The sequence below is a fragment of the Mya arenaria genome, chromosome 6, assembly GCF_026914265.1.
Source record: "Mya arenaria isolate MELC-2E11 chromosome 6, ASM2691426v1".
Classification (NCBI taxonomy): Eukaryota; Metazoa; Mollusca; class Bivalvia; order Myida; family Myidae; genus Mya; species Mya arenaria.
Genome location: NC_069127.1, coordinates 34,385,937 through 34,409,808, shown reverse-complemented (window position 1 = coordinate 34,409,808; position 23,872 = coordinate 34,385,937). Strand labels below are relative to the sequence as shown.

Sequence of the window (23,872 nt, the reverse complement as noted above, 5' to 3'; positions counted from 1 at the left end):
TTGTATTAGCTTTTTCAGAAATGACGTAATTGCGCTACCGTAGTTTAAACCAGTCAGACTGATCTTAGTTGCCTTCATGCATGTTTGAAATGGTATCATTTTTGTATTATTTAGTGATAGAAACAGTTCATTAAGAGAAGTCTTGGACAAATCTTGGAGCCGACATGACAGCCACGAGCACACTTCTTCCAAATACACGAAGGAGCGTTTCGAAATCGTTACCCAAGACGACAATTTTTACATGTTGATCTATTGACAGGGATCAAGAATGATGTTTTCTGTTCTGTTCTGTTCTGTTCTGTTATGTTGTATTGAAAGTTTAAACGTACTTTACATACTACATATATAAACGCACGACGATACATTCCTCTGTGATATATCATGTCATTTAAATGGCCCAAAACTAGACGCATGATGCACAATCAATTGATGCATAATAAAAGCTTGCATTTAATTGCTATTTAAAAAAGTATTGGTTTATCTAAAACCAACAACAACAATATCAACAACAACAACATCGGAAACATTTTGTAAAGTTTACAATGACAAAACATTAAAAGACAATCTTGAGATTGTTATAATAATACCTCGACAAATTAACGTATTGTAAAGATACGTCTGTTTTTTTCAGCCTCGGCAGCTCAAAAACCTCTCTCTATGTCATGAAGGGGTTCAAAAATGTAGAAAACGCCCGGGTATGTCTCAAGCAATGAAGCTTTAAATGTTGACCCCGTTCTCAAGTAAGCGTTTACAGCAATAATGCTTTTGTTGCTGATTATTTGGGTAGTCTCGGAGGATCCTGCTTCCATAATTTCCTCATCACTGGTTGAAAGTTCAGACTTGTTCTTTTTAGCCTCGTTTCCATATTTTTTATGTCAAAGGCTCCTCTAGGTAGAGTGCTCTTTTGTGGTGGAGACCGTAGTCCTGAAATTGATGCAATCATCAGTTGCCCCTTTCATTGGTGTATATGACCGGTATCAATTAATCCCAAACTCTTAGAGCATTTCAGGATATCAGCTCTGTTTCTATGACTGCATATTACCGAACTAAGCTAGAAAATTAACTGCACTAGCTACTAATGACTTATTTTATTGCAGTCAATGGACGGACCCTGTCAATCCGTAACCACAATTTCACTTTATTTATACCGCATAACATTTTTTCATAATTAAAATGTAACAACATAGAAAATCACAAATGTTTCTTCGACAACATCCGCGTCATAAATCATAACAAGTCCTTTAAATGCTATTACTTTGATATTTTTATTTCTATAATTAATAAGGAAACACGTCATGAACATATCACATTGCAATTAGGTAACGTAACCGAGTGTGACGTCACAATTTTAAAGAAATCATATTTCAGTAAATATTAAGTGTTTATTTTGGGATTCTTACTGGATATGATTTCAGTATTTCATCTACCTATGGGCGGAGTTTAAAACTATCGGATATTTGTTTTGTTGTAAAATCTTCTGAGTATTACATTTCTTCAATAATGCATGTAGCACAGAAAAGAGCATTCCTTTGTCAGTTTTATAGTATTCGTCTTACAATTAGCGGAGGTGAAAAATCTACTAGGTATTTTGTGTCAAAAATGTTTCTCATATGTGTTTTATCTGTACCTAAATCGTATATACTGTTTTTATTTTGCTGATTTAAATCAAATGAGTTAAACATGAAAGTGCATTTAAACTTGGCATCAACCTATATTGTGCGCCTTTAAAGGTACATTCATACTAAAAACGTTGCACACGCTGAATGTATATACATACGTATAAACCGAATGATACTGAGTAAACTACGTGTAATTTCGGTGCTATTTAAACATGCTTTTTATAAACTGTGCTTTGTTCCGAATGCATACATGTACTGTCATTTTGTTTTAAATGTTTTATGTTGTTTTTATAAAGAAGTACTATACGAATTATTTGTCATTTATTAAACAATAAATCATCAAATAATTTTGTATACGAATGTTCACTCAAACCGAATGTTTATATTGGTTACGTGTAACCGACTTTGCAATTTTCACAACTTAGTATTTCAAGTCATCTATTATTCGCGAACGCTGTCATTTTCTGGAAATTGTTAATCCGAAATATCGCTATTCCGAAATAAATGTTTGGGTCCCTATGATTTCGGATTAACGGTGTTCAACTGTATATAATATGTTACAGTTGTTTTATTGGATGAAGAAAACATATAATTGATATCATACTACCGTCTATGGTACAATTTGACTTAATCGTTCACACTGCAGATTCGCGTTTGAATTTATAACTGCTAGGAACAGCACAAAACATTTATTAAGTATACGAAACAGAAATATAATACCGTCACGTGAGAAATGTTATCGCATGAACGCTGTCTATACTTAAATATAATACGTTATATTTTTTACCGTAAATATACATTTTGTTTACGCTGTTTTACTACGTATTTGTTTATCATGGCTAATTACGGGCAATACATCTTAATTGTGTTTGAAACATTTTGAGTTAGATTGATAAACAGGCATATGTTATTACAACATATTATTACGAACAATATACATTAAAATATGAATATTAATGTGTTGAGGACATCGAGAGTTGTTGGATTTCTTAAGTACATTGGATTAATAAGTAGTATTATCACTTTTTTCACTGGCGTACAGAAAGGCCTTCATACGATCCCCTGTTCAGGTGACTGTGTTAAATTTCAGTTTCATCTAATTATTATTTATTCTTTTGTCTCATAAAGTTGTAAAATCAAACGCAAATATGCAGTGCCAACATTGAAATTGGGATTTACTAAAGGAAAAAGTACGAAAGTATGTTGTTCATATTGTTTACCGTTTCTGTCAAATACTTTTGATATATGTACAATGTGTTTATTATTGATATATGGTCTGTCAAAGGGTATAACATAATATCAAACTTATTCAAAGAGTTTTTGAAATTCAGTTAATAAGCGAGCATTAGGTGAACTGACTTACATATGGCATGACCTAGTTGAATAAATGTGTTTATTATACAATGATGAGTGTCATATCATTATTATCACAAGTTATTTTCTAGAACCCCCCCCCCGCCAAAAATACCTTGTAGCCGTTTAACCTCCGCTGATTGTGAATCGACTACCACACACTGGCAAAGCATTTCCCTTTTCCCGCGCAACATGCATACGGAAAATGAAGTACTCAGAGGATTTTAAAACAAAATAAATATCCGAACGTTTTAAAATCCGCCTATCAGTAGACTAAAAACTCAAATAAAATCTAGCAAGAATCCCTACATAAACACTTCAAAAAATGTAAATATATTAACACCTAAAGGACATGTTATGGTTGATGACGTGGATGATGTCGAAGAAACATTTGTGATTTTCTATGTTGATACATTTTTTAATTAAGAAACAAAATGTTATGCGGTGAAAATAAACTCAAATTAGTTACGGATTGACAGGGACCGTCCATTGACAGCAATGAAAACAGGTCATAAGGAGCTAGCGCAGTAAACTTTCTTGCCTTGTTTGAATAATATGCAGTTATAGAACCGGAGTTGGTATCCCGAAATGCTCTAAGTTCGGGTTTAATTAATTCCGTTCATATACAGAAATGTAAGGGGCAAATGATGATTGCTTTAATTTCAGGACCACAAAAGAGCATTCTACCAAAAGGAGCATTGGACATCAAAATAGATTATGGAAATTGGGCTGAAAAGAATGAGACTGACCTTTTAAACAGTGGTGAGGAAATTATAGAAGCAGGATTCTCCGAGACTACCCAAATAATCAGCAACAAAAGCATTATTGTTGTAAACGCTTACTTTAGAACGGGGTCAACATTTACAGCTTCATTGTTTGAGACGTACCCGGGTGTATTCTACATTTTTGAACCCCTTCATGACATAGAGAAATGTTTTCGAGCTGCCGAGGCTGCAAAAACAGACGTAACTTTACAATACGTTGATTCTTTAAGGTAACATTATAATAATCTCAAGATTGTATTTTAATGTTTTGTTGTTGTAAACCTTACAAAATATTTCCGTTGTTGTTGTTGTTGTTGTTGTTGTTGTTGTTTTCAGATAAACAATCGCTATTTTAAATTACTTGCAAACATTCAATAAGCATCTATTGAATATACATTATGCGTCTTGTTGTTGGACATTTACAAACGACATGATATATCGCAGGAAAATGTATCGTCAGGCGTTAATAGAGGTAATATGTAAACGTACGTTCAAACCTTCAATACAACATTACATAAAAAAACTGAAATATCATACTAAATCGCTTTCAACAGGCCATTATATAAAATAGTCGTCTTGGGTTTTCCACCGCAGTTGCAGGTATTAATTGTTTTTTTTTACCATCACTATCCACTAAAGATATCACAATCATGCATGTAGTAAGTAATTTGAATATATCCTTTCTAAATTCAAATAGGAAAGTGACGATTTCAAAACGCTCCTTCGTGTATTTGGAAGAAGTGTACTCATGGCTGTCATGTCGGCTCCAAGATTTGTCCAAAACTTCCCTTAATGAACAGTTTCTATCACGATATAATACAAAAATGAAACCATTTCAAACATGCATGAAGACAGCTAAAATCAGTCTGACTGGTTTAAACTACGGAAGCGCAATTACGGCATGTCTGAAAAAGCCAATACAAGACTGTCAAAGCGCTTCCTTTGTAGTTTTAAAGTTTATACGCATGCGCATTGGTGAATCGGCAAGTCTGTTGCCATATTTTCCAAACATGAAAATCGTGCATTTGATAAGGGATCCACGTGGAATGTTTAATTCAAGAGACAAACATAGTTTAGGTAAAGGAAAGGGAAGCAGCAGTGACAAAGATGCAGTTCATGGATTTTGTCGAAAGTTAGAAGAAGATCTGAGACATTCAAAAAAACTTTCAACTTCTCATCCAGACAAAATATTTGTTGTGCAATATGAGGACTTAGCTGAACATCCTTATGAGTGGGCAAAGCGTTTGTACAAATTTGCTGGAATGGAGTACACGAACAGTACAGAAGAGTTTGTACGCCGTTCGACGTCTGCTACAAAAGATAATGGCAAAATGGAAACTCAGCGAAAGAATTCAAAAGCGACATCTGTGAAATGGCGAATGCAGTTATCAACACCGAACGCTATGCATATTTACAACACTTGCCGTAAAAGCATGGATATTTTGGGATATCTTCCACTGACAATTAACACTTTGAGGAACATGTCTGTTCCGTCACGTCATCGCACTAATGTGACGTCTAATCTTTTGGCATTGAGAAATTTTACATAACATGAACGATAACTAAAACTGTATTCATTTTCTGATGAATTGAAGCATTTATAACAATAATAAATAAACGAAGCTTTAATTTCGAAAATTGTTTAATGTTTGTTTTCGTGCAGTGCTGCGTTTATCATACATTGATCCTTGAGCCGTTAACAAGGATTTGGTTAAATTATAGGTTACTGGGCTGGTCAAAAGGATAATTGTTAAGATTGAAGTATATTTCATCGAGTGTGTAAAATCGTTATATTTCACAAGTGGATCATAAATAAATGAGTTGAATCATTTTATTTGTTTACCAATTATAATAATTTATTTTCTAAAAATTAGTTTATTTTCAATATCCACTTTAAGTGTTTCTTTGACGGTAATGTTTATACGTTTTATCAATCGGAACATGTTCTGCATGCCATAATTGTCATAACTGAAAATTGTAGTAATAACATCGAACGTGAATATAAGATTTTAGCTTTCATTGTCCCCGCCAGCATTTGACAATATCACATTTGTATGTGTGTTTGTTTATTGATACATTCAAGCGATTATTATCGATTTCAGCCCATGTTTGCCTTTGTGATATTTATTCGTCTATGTGCAAAGGCCGATGTAGGTTACAAACTGTATGACATTAAGTTTATCTTATCCATATATTAATATTCTAAACAGGTCTTTGACCTTGATACCTGATATTGTTCGTAAGTTGACTTAAACTTATATCGAGATTCGAGTTCGAATTTTGGTGAATACCTAATTGTTCGAATTATATAAATAATACAATTCATGATACAACATGTTGTTTGTTTATCCAAACTAGTTGTTTTGTACCAATTTACGAATGATGTTTAGCTAGGAGATATAGTCAAGAAACTAATTGTTATTCCCGTATATATTTAGATTTATAGTTCGTGTTTAATATGTGTGTGGGTATGGCGTTCCGAATTGTTTTTCTAAACTTTAATCGTAAAAATGTTGTTGTTTTCCCACTCTATATACTCCATACGAAAACCTTTAGTAGAAATTGATGTTAAGCTTTAGAATATTTCCATTTGCTTTATTTTCTCTACACCTATATTGTTAGGAATTTCTTGTTTATACTCTATTAATACTGCCATATAACATTAATTCGATTGTAGTATTCTTTATGTATACTGCTTTGTGTAGATGCATTGCTCATGTTGCCTAATAAAGTGGCCTGAGATATTCAATAAAGTATACTTGACTTAACTTGGCTTCATACAACACAGCTGGGCTTTTCCTTATACACACCTGCTTGTCCGTATATTATATTCTTACCGTTTATTATATTCCAATGATAATATTACTACGTGAGTCTGTACTAATTATTTGCGATGGTTCTTACATCTAATTGAACTGTGTAAAGATAGACGATGTACATTAAATACCTCAGCTTATTATTTAACAGCGGTTTAGTCCCACTCATGTTGTTCAAAGTACTGTTCTCGCGCCTCGGACAGCTGGTCTCAGGTACATGAATTCAACCAGTATGTATCAGCCTTGTTATCTGTTAAGAGTCGGATTCAGTCCTGGAGTAAAATACCTTGCCCAATTGTTATAGCGGCAGTAATTATAATTTCAACACTAATCGCAACATCGGAACGAACTACACACAGTTAAATAACATCCAATGTTTTTATTTCAAACGGATTACTCTCAGCACATGCTTTTACCAGAAATAAAATCCGAGCATTTTATTGAATCTGCAACTGTTATGCAAGGTGCTCAAGTTTAATTTCACTTACTGCTTTAATTTGTTTATGCTTTTATATTTGTTTTATTTTAACATGAAGAATTCCAATAAAATCAAAACTTATATAAAAAATTTAGAAAATAATTAATTGTGACTAGGTATAATATTACTTTTTGATTGAACGGATATGATTATTGACAAGCTATGTACCTCCATAATATAGAATAATAAAATAATATAAATTTTCAAAGAAAAAATATTAAAAGTGTTTCACTGTGTTCATAATTTAAGTGCTTAATTAATAATATAGAGGGAATACCATTGGAAATTTAACAAACAGTTAAAATATAATATCTTGAGTGATACATGGGTACGATAGAAACTTGACGATCCGAGGCTTACCTGAATCTTTCATAACCAATTGCGAGGTAGCGTTGATGTATAACATCAATATTCGGACAGACCAGATGGTTATCAAGTTCTACCTCGAAATTACGTGAGAGAAAGGAGACGGGACATGGTGTCTGTAGATTTTCCAACTTTCAAGTGCTCATATTCTTTCAGATTTATACCAGGAATTTAATGTACATGTATTATGCTATCTTGAAATATATCTAGTGAAAAAATACTCAAACGCAAGAGGTTGATTGCGACAGCAACTGAAATGTCAAATATACAGTTGATGCTAATTATTTTAGGGAATATTTGTTTTTAATCCGATGTCAACAATTTTCAAACAACGTCAAGCAGACTTCTGTATGATATCTCTTAAGCTCGACATTCCTTTCTTGAGCAAGAAAAAAGTCATAATAAAGTCTTGAAGCTCTGATTGGTAACTGAACTGGCTCATGGACTTTTTTTATATATTTTAAATGAGCAATAGACTTGACAAAAACGTGTGAGGTTCAAAAGCAATGTTCTTGTCTTAACGATCACAATTCACTTTTTAAATTGATTCTGATAATGGTTGTGGTGATTTTAACCTAGTACTGGATGTTCAGTTAGATTACAAAAATTATAAAACTGATGATAATAATAAACATGCACGTCAGACACTACAAACAATTATTTCTGATAGGCATCTTACTGATTGTTTTAGAGTTTTGAAAGGTGATATTAGTCAATTTACATGCAGACGACCTACTTCTTCACAGCAGGCCAGGCTGGATTATTTTCTTGTTTCTGATGTTTTATTGCCAAATATCAGAACTTGTGAGATACACGTTAGTTACAGATCTGATCATTCTGAAAACTACAAGAAGTGAAGCATGGAAAAGGCCTCTGGAAATTCAATAATTCGCTCTTAAATGACATGGAATATTGAAATAGTATTAACCAAGAGATTGAATAAATAAAACAACAGTACTGTTTATCTGTATTGTTTGGATAAATTGTCAGAAATCAATAATAATGAAATTCAATTTGTGAACAATGATCAGCTTTTTCTAGAAACATGTTTATGGAAATTAGGGGTGAAAGTATTTCCTATTCAAGTTATAAAGCTAAAAGTAAAAATACTCAGGAAAATGATATTTTAACAAAAATAGGAAATTTAGAAAAGAATTTGAGTGATGAAAATATGGATGGATTAGATGCTTTGCAGAATGAATTAAGTAATTTAAGAACAGAGAAAATAAGAGGACATTTTATCCGGTCAAGAGCAGATTTTATTGATATCGGTGAAAAGCTAACAGATTTTTTTCTGTCAGCTTGAAAATAATACTCTGTTAATACATGTTTTCCTTTTATTAAGAAAGAAGATGGTTGTTTTGTATATTAGCAAAATAATGTTTTAAAAGAAACATCCTTGTTGTATAATAAATAATATTCTAAAAGTACTTAAGACGTTGATTATAATATTAAAAAGGACTTGAATGAATTTTTTGTTTCTAAACTGTCAATTGATCAGGCACAGTCTTTAGGTTGTCTTAAAACATTTGATGAAGGATGGATTCACTGCAAACATTTTTAAAGCTTTTTGGTTATTGTGTGGTCAGAGCTGTAAATTTTGCTTTTTAAAATGGATCAAGGTCTATTACACAAAACAAGTTATCATTACATGTACACCAAAAGATGAAAATAAACCAAGGACGTTTCTTAAAACCTTTAGACCTATTACTTTGCTCTATAAAGTTTATAAAATTGCATGTGGCTTCATTGCGAACAGATTAAAGACTGTGTTAGTTTTATTAGTTGCAAAAGACCAAATTGGTTTTATAAAAGGAAAATATACTGGTTAAATACTAGGTTACTATATGACTAGATGAAATTCAATACAGTGAAAATGCTTTTGTTTTTTTAATAGTGCTGAAACTGCTGTTAAAATGAATGGTTTCTATCAATTTTCTTTAAAATTGGAAGAGGGTGTAGACAGGGAGACCCGGTAAGCCCTTATATTTTTTGTGTGCCAAAAGTTTAGCAATTTAAATAAGAAATTATAAATATATCAAGGGTATTTCAGTAGACGGTGTTGAATACAAACTATCTCAATTTGCAGATGATACGTCTCTGTTACTTGATGGATCAGATTTATCATTGAATGCTACCTTAAATATATTATATAATTTTTCTTTACATTCTGTTTTGAAAATTAACTTGGATAAGACTAATTTAATACGGACTGGTTCCCTAAAATATAGCACAAGGTCAATTAAAACAAAATGTAAATTAATCTTTGGAGCTACACAGTTTGATATCTGATGTAGTTCTTAGCAAAAAAAAAATAGAATTAAATTTTACAAGCAAACTAGAAAAGGTTATGATGCATCAGTTATTAAAAAGAAAGAAGTTAACCCCAATTGGAAAGATCACTGTTGTAAAGCCATCGTTACTTCCCATTTTTACACATTTTGTATGTAATTGCCAAACCCTAGTACACATGTGTTCAATAAAATCATCAATATGTTTTATGAAATTATTCGGGATGGATTCCATAAAATAAAATAAAACTCTGTATTAGTAAAACAGTACAGAAATGGAGATCTAAATTGATAGATGTTGAAGCGTATTGTAATAGCTTTAAACTCTCTTGGCTAAGAAAATTTGTAAAAAGGAAAATGTTATGTATTAGTGAACTCAGTGATTGAAGTTTGTAAAGTACTTAATACAGGAAAGTTGTTTGCTGAACGTATAATAAAGAAATTCAAAAAAAATAAAAATGGATTGATGTATTAAGCATATTGAATAGTTACATTGATGAATTATCCACTGGTACTGTTGATATTCTAGATACACCTTTGTGTTACAACCATCATTTGAAGATTGTTAATACAGGTATCTTTGTAAGTTTTAAAAAAAGAGGATAAGGTTTTATTAAAGATATTGTTTACGAAACAGAAACATTTGTAACAAGGAACTTCTTGGAGAATTGTACAGGGACAAACATAGCTTTCAAATTGTTTGAAGGTTTAATAAGAGGTGTTAAGAACTACAAAACACATGTAAAATTACTTTTAGTATTAATGATAGAACTCAAAACTCATCAATGTCATGTTATGATAAGAATAGTTTGCCTGAAACCAAAGGAAGTAACAAAGTTTATAATAAATTGATAAAATATACTAAAACCTGTCAGGCTTAATGGAACATTGTTATCAATGATGTAAATAGAAAAATGCTCTATGGATTGGTATTTACTAAAGAGATGCATATATTCAATGGTTTCAAATAAGAATTATAGATAGGATTTAAGCTACAAACTCACTTTTGTTTAAAATTAATATTGTTAATGATATATTATCTACATTTTGTTTGTCTGAAGAGGAAACCTTGATTTATATATTCTGGAATCGCGAGATATTCAAACCATTGCCAACTTTGGGCTTAATAAACTATGTAAAAAAAAATTTATCTGCCCGAAAAGAATCTTTCCCACTTAATTGCCGAATTTTTTTGTTGGGAACCACTTGAAAAAATCAAATAAATATAATACACTTAGTTATGAAATTAAAAATACATTTATCTTTGTATAAGGAGAACAAGTAGACCAACCTTTATTGGGTTAAAGTGTAGTTTAAAACTTGCTTGGAATGTTTATGAAATATCAAACATTAAAGATAAAGAACGTAGTTATTGGTCAGTTGTAAAAATGTTTATCTAGACCACAAGCGTTTAAAACAGTAAAAACTAATAGACTTTGTACAAGAACATACTGTTATAGTTTCTTTATTGTTTCACTTCCTTTCCTTGTTTATAAATATATATACATTTTTATAATATAACATACGGCACAGGATTGATATAACCCCATGCAATAATTTTCATATATCACTAGTGCAATAACTATGCAAATTAAGTAACCGCATCACAGAAATATGTATTCATACGCGCTGTCAAAAATGTAAACAAACATTAAAAACGATGTTTCAAAAGAAACCATGTCGGTGTCAACAAACTCAGCTCCATGATGAAACGAATGGTGAAGAAGGCTGGGCTTAATCCAAACAAACACCTCCTGATCACAGCGCCAGAAAAAACCTTGTCCAGAAATTGAATGACAACAATGTTCCTGCGAACCAGATTATGCAAACATCGGTACACAAGAACATTGCATCTATAAACAACGATAGCCACATAAATCAAAATCAACACGAGGAAATGTTCAGCATCCTGTACTCAAATGAAATAAAACTCTGTCTACTACCTTGCAAAATGCTCAGGCTGTTCGCCGTAATGCTCAAGTTCACACACTGTCACTGTCACTGATTCCACATGAACTCCCACTTTTTCTGGTGGATTTTACAACATTTATGTAATTTGAATTCACTGAAGTAATGTCCTCATGTACATCCATTAAAATGACATAAATCCATGCCGTAATCGACCAGCTACAAAGCGAATTCGCACTATTGAAAGCGACTGTGACGCTGACTTATGTTCTTTTTAAACTTAAACCGCCAAATGACATGTACATACTCGTGTGATTACTCACGACGTCACGCAGTTATGACATTGCTATTTTTATTGATTTGCTTTATTTAAATGGATTAAAATATGTACTTTTGTTGTTTTTAAGTGAAACCTTTGAAAATCGGTTGATTATTGAGATATGATTTATGTTTTGTGTTGTTAATAAAATGTTTTTATGTCGAGCTATTTTCTTTCCTGCGGATGAAGCATCCTAATAATACACAATGTAAATTCTTTGCACTATGACAAGAGAAGTGTATTGAAGAAACTTTGACCTTGATTTGGACCGTAAATGAGTTATGTTAAGTTATTAAACTCGTCATTTAAAAACGATAAAAACTCGGCAGAGCCTCGTTTTTATCGTTTTAAAATGAACTCGTTTAATAAATTCGATACAAAATAAACACTCATTTGAGATCCTCTATATATAAGTATATGTGTGTTCATTTTGAGTATATATTAATATTTGTTACTACATGTATTATTGTGATATTTCTTTTAGATAGTGATTGTAAAAATACAATTAATACCGGCGGCAGCTGTGGTATACCCAAGACGACAATTTTTACATGATGGACTATTAAAAGTGATAAAGAATGATATTTTCTGTTCTTTTCTGTTATGTTGTATTGAATGTTTTAACATACTTTTATATATTACATACATAAACGCACGACGATACATTCCACTGTGATATATCATGTCGTTTTGAATGGCCCATAATAAAAGGCTGCATTTAATTGTTATTTAAAATAGTGTTGGTTTATCTAAAAACAACAACAGCAATATCAACAACAACAACAACGGAAACATTTTGTAAAGTTTACAATGACAAAACATTAAAAGACAATCTTGAAATTATTATAATAATACGTTGAAAAATTAACGCATTGTAAAGATAAAGTCTGTTTTTTCAGCATCGGCTGCTCGAAAACCCCTCTCTATGTCATGAAGGGGTTCAAAAATGTAGAATACACCCGGATACGTCTCTAACAATGAAGCTGTAAATGTTGACCCCGTTCTCAAGTAAGCGTTTATAACAATAATGCTTTTGTTGCTGATTATGTGGGTAGTCTCGGAGGATCCTGCTTCCATAATTTCCTCACCATTGGTTGAAAGTTCAGTCTTGTTTTTTTTCAGCCCCTTTTCCATAATTTATTTTGATGTCCAAGGCTTTTCTAGGTAGAGTGTTCTTTTGTGGTGGAGACCGTAGTCCTTAAATTGTTGTAAAATCATCATTTGCCCCTTTCATTGCTGTATATGAACGGAATCAATTAATTCCTAACTCTTAGAGCATTTCAGGATACCAACTCGGGTTCTATAACTGCATATTATCCAACTAGGCGTGAAAGTTAACTGCGCAAACTACTTATGACTTATTTTTATTACTGTCAATGGACGGTCCCTGTGACTACAATTTCAGTTTATTAACACCGCATAACATTTTTTCATAATTAAAATGTAACAACATAAACAATCACAAATGTTTCTTCGACATCATCCGCGTCATAAACCATAACAGGTCCTTTTAATGTTAATATGTGGACATTTTTCAGTATTTAATAAGGAAATGACGTCACGAACATATAACATTGGTAATAATGTAATGTAAATGGGTGTGACTTTACATTTTTAAATAAATCATATTTCAATCAATATTAAGGGTTTATGTAAGGATTCTTACTGGATATGATTTCAGCATTTCCTCTACCTATTGGCGGAATTTAGAACTATCGGATATTCAATTTGTTTTTAAATTCTCCGAGAACTACATTTCTTCAATAATGCCTTTAGCACAGAAAAGAGCATTCCTTCGTCAGTTTTGTGGTATTCGGCTCACAATCAACGGAGGTGAAACCAAAGTTCCAAGTTTCCAAATTTATATCGTATAACTCATGTCACAAAACATGACAAAAAGAGTATTGAAATATATATATATACAACTATGTAAAGAACGAGAATAGTCTCAACATTTTAAGACATAAACTATAAGAATCAATAAATTCAGTCAGTGTCATCCAAACTTAACATTATACCTTTATAATGGAGGAGGCATTTAAAGGGAAACAAAATGCATCAATGTATGTATCATTACTGGAATCTAAATTTCAAAATGTATACCTGAATCAGGTCTTATTTGCATTACTTCTTTAAATTTAATAGTATTTGGATGTCTAATATATTTATTATCAAGACAACTTTTTCTTTTACCAACAAATTCCTGACATTCCAACAAACAGCTACTAGGTATTTTGTTTCAAAAATGTTGCTAACATTTTGTTCTATCTGTATCTATATCGTATACGCTGTATTTATTTTGTACATTTCAATAAATATTAAACGTAATAATGCATTTAAACTTGGTATCACCCTCTCTGTATCCATGATACTCACACTTAAAAGTCCAGTGTATTTTAAATATTTTGTCCACATATGTTTTTACTTTTTCCCTGTAAATCGATCGTACTTTATCGGTTGATTCAAATAATATGCTTTTGATCAAAACAGCTCCATCTGTTACAAATATTTTCATATATTGATCATTAACAAGATATCACACGGATCCTACTGCGTAACTATCATGACTGTATTCCTGTTTTAAAGCTTTCCAAAACGTGCAATATTTCCTCTTAAATTAATTAATGGATAATAAGATAAAACTAATACTTCGATATATTTGTTACCTTTAACTCCAATAAACAAGTATTGATATTTTTCAAGTCTATTATTCGTCTTATAAGGAGGACACAAACAGATCAACTACTTCTATTTTCAGGAATAAATACAATTAATATTGATGGTCAAATGATTAAACTTCGCCACCGAGTGATTGTCGATACAACACATTCCTTGATTAAAACGGAAAATACAGTTAATCATTCGTTCGTTTAAAAGACGCATGTAACATTTTAATCGTTATTTAATAATATTAGTAGTTAGAAATTGATGGGAGCAGGACTCCCCAGGGGAAGTTTTACTCCTAGAAATTGATGGGAGCAGGACTCCCCAGGGGAAGTTTTGCTCTTCAACGAAAATTGTGTCCTTGGAAGCGGGAAGACTCGTATTGTATACTGTGATGGTCCTTTACGATATAAGTAAACGAATTGACAATAATGCGAGTGTGTATAAGTAAACGTGAATGAAAATTGTTGTAGAACGATATTGTTCTTTATAGTATAAGGGAAACAACTGCTACACTACACGAGGTGGAAATACGGAGAAGCGTTATTCTTCTTGATCACAGTCGATGGGTTGTGAGAGTACTTTAAATTAGTACTTGCTGTTGCTAATTCCAGATCGTTTGTTTATATTTAAAAGCGAGGATTATAAAGACCCTTTGTATAGCTAAATGCTTTTTCAATGTTTGATTTTAAGCTTGTACCTCGCAAGTATTTTTAATGTTACCACTAAGTAAGTTAGTTTCATCTTGAAAACAAGGTACAGTAATCTACGGACTTTATCTAGGACATCGTAAAAATAATATGTTGTGAGAATAGCTATACAGGTAAACACAGGTACATACCATAAACTAACACAATATTAAAATTAAATCTAAGACAAATATCGTGAACGCTTTGAAAACCCTTTAAACGGTGTGTATTGTTCAATAGGACACAACGATAAGTTATCGGATTATGGTGAGGGTTATTGGTCACATTTTTACAGTCTGTACATGCAGATTTGTATGAATTACTAATTACTCTCACCAGTAAACATCGGCTTAAGACGCCTTACATAGCACGATGATATGTATAATTGAGGTAAGTCGTTGTTATTTTGGTTTTAAAAGTCATTGCTAAAATGTTTGATGAAAATGCTAGCGCGTTAAAATAATGCGGCTAAAGTTGTAGTTTGTATCACGCATCAATACTGACATTGGGAAGCAACTTTTGTTTTATATATGTATGCTTTGTTTTAAATAGTTAGTTCTCTTTTGAACAGCTGGACCCATCGAGCTATTTTGTTGCAAGATAAGCTTCAGTTTTTATAGTAGGAGGAATTTGTAATAGTAACACATATTTTTGTAAGTACGCATTCCTGAAGGTCGGTGTTTATATCTTTAAAATTACCTTTTCGTAAAATATGTAAATGATGTAATTACCCCCCCCCCCCCCAACCTTCTGTAATATAAATTTATATAATTATCTTCTTTTGAATTGCTTTGAAGAAAATGATACAGTATAACTCTGAGATTGCTTTACAAAACCAGATAAGTGTGGAAATGGAAATGGATCTATCTATCTATCTATTGTCCATACTTGTATTAAGTTTTACAGATGAAAGTGAGTAAAGTGTATACAATTTTTGTTTAATAACTTACCAGAGCTTATACTATCCCCGTTTACGTAGACTTTAAAAAATGCCTTATTATACCTACTGTATTCCCCGCGTTTGACGCAGTAAAAAATGCTAAATACAACAAGGCATTCTTTTCTTTTCCTCTCACGATTTCCTTTTTCCTACCCGAATTAAGATCTCCGGATTTCACTTATATTTATCGCTAAGATGATTACTTAATTATCCGAAAATATTTGCTTTATTTCGAGACAAGCAATGTTAAATTGAGGTCAATCGAATAAAAGCTTCAGTCACTTATTGTATTTTAAATTTTAAAGTATGTTCACTTAATTACTCCTTTTGGCGCACAAATATAGTTTTATCCGAAGTTTAAGCCACTTGTAGGTCACTCCATTTTACCATCATTTACTACAAGATCTTGCAATGTATTATCGATATTTCTTCTTATCCTTTTCACGCAAGTGCTATCACATTGATTTAAATCGCTTCAACCCTTTTGTATCCTTTTATCATTTAACAGTTTTAGTTGTTGTTTTAGTTTTTAAACCTAAATAAGCGATCACGAAAGGTAATTGACTATAGTAGCAGTCAACATTGGCGTTTGATGCAAATTGACAATTGACTATTTCCTACTGAGTGATATCCCTTTTCGAGCAGAGAAAATCTGTGACACCGCGTAAGACAACTAACTTGAATTGAGCTTATTATCGTTTTATTTTTGATAAATAAATATGTTGCGTGTATTAATGTAATATTGTATTTAAGTTTTACGAAATAACTTTTTACATTTAATAAATGTATAAGAAAATTTAAACTTCGAACTGATCGTTTCTGGGATTATCAAATACTCATAATAAGAAAATCATTTTGCAGTTTTGGCTTTTGTCCCTTTACTTATAGGTTCTTGTTCTTTTTTCAGAGTCTTCTTCCAATCTATCAATATGTACCTCAAATACAACAGGAGACAGGAGGGATTGACGAGGACACAGGAGGCTGGGAGGAGTGCTGAGGAGGCTTAAATGAGTGTCTAGTAGTGTTTTCCCAGCATTTGAGAAACGTGAGGGTTGCTATGTGCGCATGCCTTTAACAAATATACTTGTGTAGAATCAAAGTCAGTGTCCGGCGACATATCGTTGACAGATCTGCATTTATAATGGAACGAAACGAGAATGAAATTCGTCTATATTCGTGCGTCAAATGTAGGTACTTTTTCTTTTCCTGGAGAAATCTGTTGCACCATTTACGAGTATGGCATACCTGCACGTATTATTCCTACACATGTATATGCTGCGAGCAAACGTTTCAGGATCGGAAAACATTTTTGCTGCATTTGAAGAAAAGACTTGGTACAAACCCGCGCGGTTAATGATGCTACTATAAAATCAAGTGTCATGAAGTTTTCAACCACAGTGAGTGTTTGGATGACAAGTAGTCAAGTCGTACATTAGTGGAAAAAAATGGATCTATTGGATACACGAAAATATAAGATGAGGAGAAAATTGAAAAGCAGTGCCTCTCGAAACAGACATGAGCCTCTCTCCAAAATGTATATACGGATGGTTCTCCCGGCTGAACAGACGACAGCTATCGCCAAAAGCATGCTTGACCGTCAGTCGAAACCTAAAGGGACTTGGATTGACTTGGAATTACAAAGAATGAAAGAAGCCAGCAAAAAACGAAAAGGCAAAGTGCTCAGTGCGGGTGTTATCGGTAATAAGGGCAGCAAGAAACCTAGAAAGGTGGCACCATCTAGACAGAAAACGCCGAGACAAACTTCAGAAAAGTCCGAAAACATCGTTACCATCGGGCAGGTTTAAAGCTGAATGTTTCACTCACTCCTCCTCATTAGCGCTTAAGGATTTTGTTGCGATGCACCAGTGTGATATTTGTGTGAAAAGTTTTGGAAGACGCGATAATATGTTGCGACATAAAAGGTCTGCGCATTCAAACGAAGATTCGGATGAAGACGCTATGTCTGACGTTACTGACCAAGAGGATATTTTTGGATTTGTTGATGAAAACGAGTCTGATAACAGCGACGGCGACATGCCTGTAACCTCGGAGAACTCTTCGGGTATTGATCCTTGGCAAGAGGTTGTCGATGAGGCTTATGCAGGATGATACCGACCTTAGTGAAAGCGAAGCCAAGAAGGATGTCTTTGAGGATATGCGAAGTACTTACAGAAAGGCCCTGATGAATAGTTTTGGGGCAAAGCTAATGTGGTTTGACTCTATCAAGCGAGATACCATCTATAAGACCATAAAGAAAACAGTTAATCAACTTAAAGAAACAGAGGACTACGACGAACAGGAAGCCGTAAAGTACGCCATCCTTAAGCGGAGATTTCTGTTCGATAAGGTCTTGGACAGTTACGACGTTCCTCAGTTGGATGCAGAGCAAGAGAAAGAAACAAAACAGTGAAAATCATTCAAAGATACTTTAATTCGTTCGGACTAGAGTGCTTTGGGAAATTATTTGTGTTCAATCCTTACACAATGCAGAATACAGACGCCATTTAATTCCATAACACAATTGTATCTGATAGTTTTGCAACACGTACTTGTTTTTAAGTAAAATAAATGTCTTTAATGATGTAAAATAAAATGTCTAATAATACGAAACGGAGTTGTTCTTGTGTGTTTTAGTTGTAGTTTTATTTATGTTTTAAGCGTTTTCCATATATAAACAAGACAAATGTTGATGCTGGGTATCAAAGACGCCGCCAGATCAGTTAAAAATAATAATGATTGCATTAAAATATTCTGTTAATATTGTATTCAGTCATACCTCTTAGTTTGTAAAAAGGTGTGCTAAAAATTAAACATCTCAACTATCCAAATAACGAACTAATTTCATTGTACTGAGCATTAGGTTTAAAGCTACAATTACTACAAAATTTAATCAAGTAAGTTTTATACTAGTATCTGGTTACAATTCATACATACTACATAAGTAATATTCTCGATGACATTTTATTACCCAGCTTGTATGTCTGCAGGTTATGTTCTATTTTTATATCTCTATGTTATATGCGTTTACTAACACATTAATTGTGTATGTCATCTGCAACAGTGCAAATCCTTCTTCGCCTTTGATATCTGCAACACTATATCTATAATACTAGTATGCGTTTCAATCTGCGCCCGTAACCAGACTGCTGTAAATGTGCCTTTTCGACTAGTGCTTCGAGTTCTTTTCAATCCTAGTTTGACTATTATTATCAATTTTAAAATAAAGCGAACTTTGCTGATTATATCTCTGTACAACATTGCTTGCCATTTCTTGGTGAAAAATATAGGGAACCAATAGCGAGAAATGTCTATAATACTTCCGACCATCGTGAATTAAAACTCTTCTAGCAATCACGCGATCTCCGTCGGATTGTTTCAATCGAACACATCCATGATATTTGATAAACTCAACGCTCACATTTTTTGTTGTATTTTATACCTGTTCTTATAATACGGATACTGCATATTATCTTAGCTATTACTTGAAGATAAAAAATATTAATTTACCTTCTGTTTGGTTTTCGGATTTTCCAAAAGCTATAGAATGGACACGTCTAAAGAAAAGGGTAAACCAATCAGGTCTCTCTTACAGATCACATAACCCTACATGGGGGACGGGGGGGGGGGGGGTACATAAATGTACAGAATGGAGAAGTCTAAAAAAGAGATCAACCAATCAGGTCTCGCTTACAGTTAACATGATCCTACATGTTCCCATATGAAATTTTCCTTCCATCATTAAAGACATTTATTTTACTTAAAAACAAGTACCTGTTGCAAAACTATCAGATACAATTGTGTTATGGAATTAAATGGCGTCTGTATTCTGCATTGTGTAAGGATTGAACACAAATAATTTCCCAAAGCATTCTAGTCCGAACGAATTAAAGTATCTTTGAATGATTTTCACTGTTTTGTTTCTTTCTCTTGCTCTGCATCCAACTGAGGAACGTCGTAACTGTCCAAGACCTTATCGAACAGAAATCTCCGCTTAAGGATGGCGTACTTTACGGCTTCCTGTTCGTCGTAGTCCTCTGTTTCTTTAAGTTGATTAACTGTTTTCTTTATGGTCTTATAGATGGTATCTCGCTTGATAGAGTCAAACCACATTAGCTTTGCCCCAAAACTATTCATCAGGGCCTTTCTGTAAGTACTTCGCATATCCTCAAAGACATCCTTCTTGGCTTCGCTTTCACTAAGGTCGGTATCATCCTGCATAAGCCTCATCGACAACCTCTTGCCAAGGATCAATACCCGAAGAGTTCTCCGAGGTTACAGGCATGTCGCCGTCGCTGTTATCAGACTCGTTTTCATCAACAGATCCAAAAATATCCTCTTGGTCAGTAACGTCAGACATAGCGTCTTCGTCCGAATCTTCGTTTGAATGCGCAGACCTTTTATGTCGCAACATATTATCGCGTCTTCCAAAACTTTTCAAACAAATATCACACTGGTGCATCGCAACAAAATCCTTAAGCGCTAATGAGGAGGAGTGAGTGAAACATTCAGCTTTAAACCTGCCCGATGGTAACGATGTTTTCGGACTTTTCTGAAGTTTGTCTCGGCGTTTTCTGTCTAGATGGTTCCACCTTTCTAGGTTTCTTGCTGCCCTTATTACCGATAACACCCGCACTGAGCACTTTGCCTTTTCGTTTTTTGCTGGCTTCTTTCATTCTTTGTAATTCCAAGTCAATCCAAGTCCCTTAAGGTTTCGACTGACGGTCAAGCATGCTTTTGGCGATAGCTGTCGTCTGTTCAGCCGGGAGAACCATCCGTATATACATTTTGGAGAGAGGCGTATGTCTGTTTCGAGAGGCACTGCTTTTCAATTTTCTCCTCATCTTATATTTTCGTGTATCCAATAGATCCATTTTTTTCCACTAATGTACGACTTGACTACTTGTCATCCAAACACTCACTGTGGTTGAAAACTTCATGACACTTGATTTTATAGTAGCATCATTAACCGCGCGGGTTTGTACCAAGTCTTTTCTTCAAATGCAGCAAAAATGTTTTCCGATCCTGAAACGTTTGCTCGCAGCATATACATGTGTAGAAATAATACGCGCAGGTATGCAATACTCGTAAATGGTGCAACAGATTTCTCCAGGAAAAGAACAAGTACCTACATTTGACGCACGAATATAGACGAATTTCATTCTCGTTTCGTTCCATTATAAATGCAGATCTGTCAACGATATGTCGCCGGACACTGACTTTGATTCTACACAAGTATATTTGTTAAAGGCATGCGCACATAGCAACCCTCACGTTTCTCAAATGCTGGGAAAACACTACTAGACACTCATTTAAGCCTCCTCAGCACTCCTCCCAGCCTCCTGTGTCCTCGTCAATCCCTCCTGTCTCCTGTTGTATTTGAGGTACATATTGATAAGGTGGAAGAAGACTCTGAAAAAAGAACAAGAACCTATAAGTAAAGGGACAAAAGCCAAAACTGCAAAGTGATTTTCTTATTATGAGTATTTGATAATCCCAGAAACGATCAGTTCGAAGTTTAAATTTTCTTATACATTTATTAAATGTAAAAAGTTATTTCGTAAAACTTAAATACAATATTACATTAATACACGCAACATATTTATTTATCAAAAATAAAACGATAATAAGCTCAATTCAAGTTAGTTGTCTTACGCGGTGTCACAGATTTTCTCTGCTCGAAAAGGGATATCACTCAGTAGGAAATAGTCAATTGTCAATTTGCATCAAACGCCAATGTTGACTGCTACTATAGTCAATTACCTTTCGTGATCGCTTATTTAGGTTTAAAAACTAAAACAACAACTAAAACTGTTAAATGATAAAAGGATACAAAAGGGTTGAAGCGATTTAAATCAATGTGATAGCACTTGCGTGAAAAGGATAAGAAGAAATATCGATAATACATTGCAAGATCTTGTAGTAAATGATGGTAAAATGGAGTGACCTACAAGTGGCTTAAACTTCGGATAAAACTATATTTGTGCGCCAAAAGGAGTAATTAAGTGAACATACTTTAAAATTTAAAATACAATAAGTGACTGAAGCTTTTATTCGATTGACCTCAATTTAACATTGCTTGTCTCGAAATAAAGCAAATATTTTCGAATAATTAAGTAATCATCTTAGCGATAAATATAAGTGAAATCCGGAGACCTTAATTCGGGTAGGAAAAAGGAAATCGTGAGAGGAAAAGAAAAGAATGCCTTGTTGTATTTAGCATTTTTTAATGCGTCAAACGCGGGGAATACAGTAGGTATAATAAGGCATTTTTTAAAGTCTACGTAAACAGGGATAGTATAAGCTCTGGTAAGTTATTAAACAAAAATTGTATACACTTTACTCACTTTCATCTGTAAAACTTAATACAAGTATGGACAATAGATAGATAGATAGATCCATTTCCATTTCCACACTTATCTGGTTTTGTAAAGCAATCTCAGAGTTATACTGTATCATTTTCTTCAAAGCAATTCAAAAGAAGATAATTATATAAATTTATATTACAGAAGGTTTTGGGGGGGGGGGTAATTACATCATTTACATATTTTACAAAAAGGTAATTTTAAAGATATAAACACCGACCTTCAGGAATGCGTACTTACAAAAATATGTGTTACTATTACAAATTCCTCCTACTATAAAAACTGAAGCTTATCTTGCAACAAAATATCTCGATGGGTCCAGCTGTTCAAAAGAGAACTAACTATTCAAAACAAAGCATACATATATAAAACAAAAGTTGCTTCCCAATGTCAGTATTGGTGCGTGATACAAACTACAACTTTAGCCGCATTATTTTAACGCGCTAGCATTTTCATCAAACATTTTAGCAATGACTTTTAAAACCAAAATAACAACGACTTACCTCAATTATACATATCATCGTGCTATGTAAGGCGTCTTAAGCCGATGTTTACTGGTGAGAGTAATTAGTAATTCATACAAATCTGCATGTACAGACTGTAAAAATGTGACCAATAACCCTCACCATAATCCGATAACTTATCGTTGTGTCCTATTGAACAATACACACCGTTTAAAGGGTTTTCAAAGCGTTCACGATATTTGTCTTAGATTTAATTTTAATACTGTGTTAGTTTATGGTATGTACCTGTGTTTACCTGTATAGCTATTCTCACAACATATTATTTTTACGATGTCCTAGATAAAGACCGTACATTACTGTACCTTGTTTTCAAGATGAAACTAACTTACTTAGTGGTAACATTAAAAATACTTGCGAGGTACAAGCTTAAAATCAAACATTGAAAAAGCATTTAGCTATACAAAGGGTCTTTATAATCCTCGCTTTTAAATATAAACAAACGATCTGGAATTAGCAACAGCAAGTACTAATTTAAAGTACTCTCACAACCCATCGACTGTGATCAAGAAGAATAACGCTTCTCCGTAATTCAACCTCGTGTAGTGTAGCAGTTGTTTCCCTTATACTATAAAGAACAATATCGTTCTACAACAATTTTCATTCACGTTTAAGGACCATCACAGTATACAATACGAGTCTTCCCGCTTCCAAGGACACAATTTTCGTTGAAGAGCAAAACTTTCCCTGGGGAGTCCTGCTCCCATCAATTTCTAGGAGTAAAACTTCCCCTGGGGAGTCCTGCTCCCATCAATTTCTAACTACTTATATTTGTAACAGAT

General features: G+C 33.3%; 1 protein-coding gene across 1 annotated transcript; it reads left to right on the top strand.

Annotated features, from left to right (window-relative positions):
- Window positions 1-2,552: 2,552 nt before the first annotated feature.
- On the top strand, window positions 2,553-6,492 carry LOC128236921 (carbohydrate sulfotransferase 3-like). The gene is made up of 3 exons (XM_052952057.1): window positions 2,553-2,689; window positions 3,639-3,966; window positions 4,434-6,492. The coding sequence occupies exons 1-3, from the start codon at window positions 2,566-2,568 to the stop codon at window positions 5,284-5,286; spliced, it is 1,305 nt and encodes a 434-aa protein (XP_052808017.1). The 5' UTR covers window positions 2,553-2,565; the 3' UTR covers window positions 5,287-6,492.
- Window positions 6,493-23,872: the final 17,380 nt, after the last annotated feature.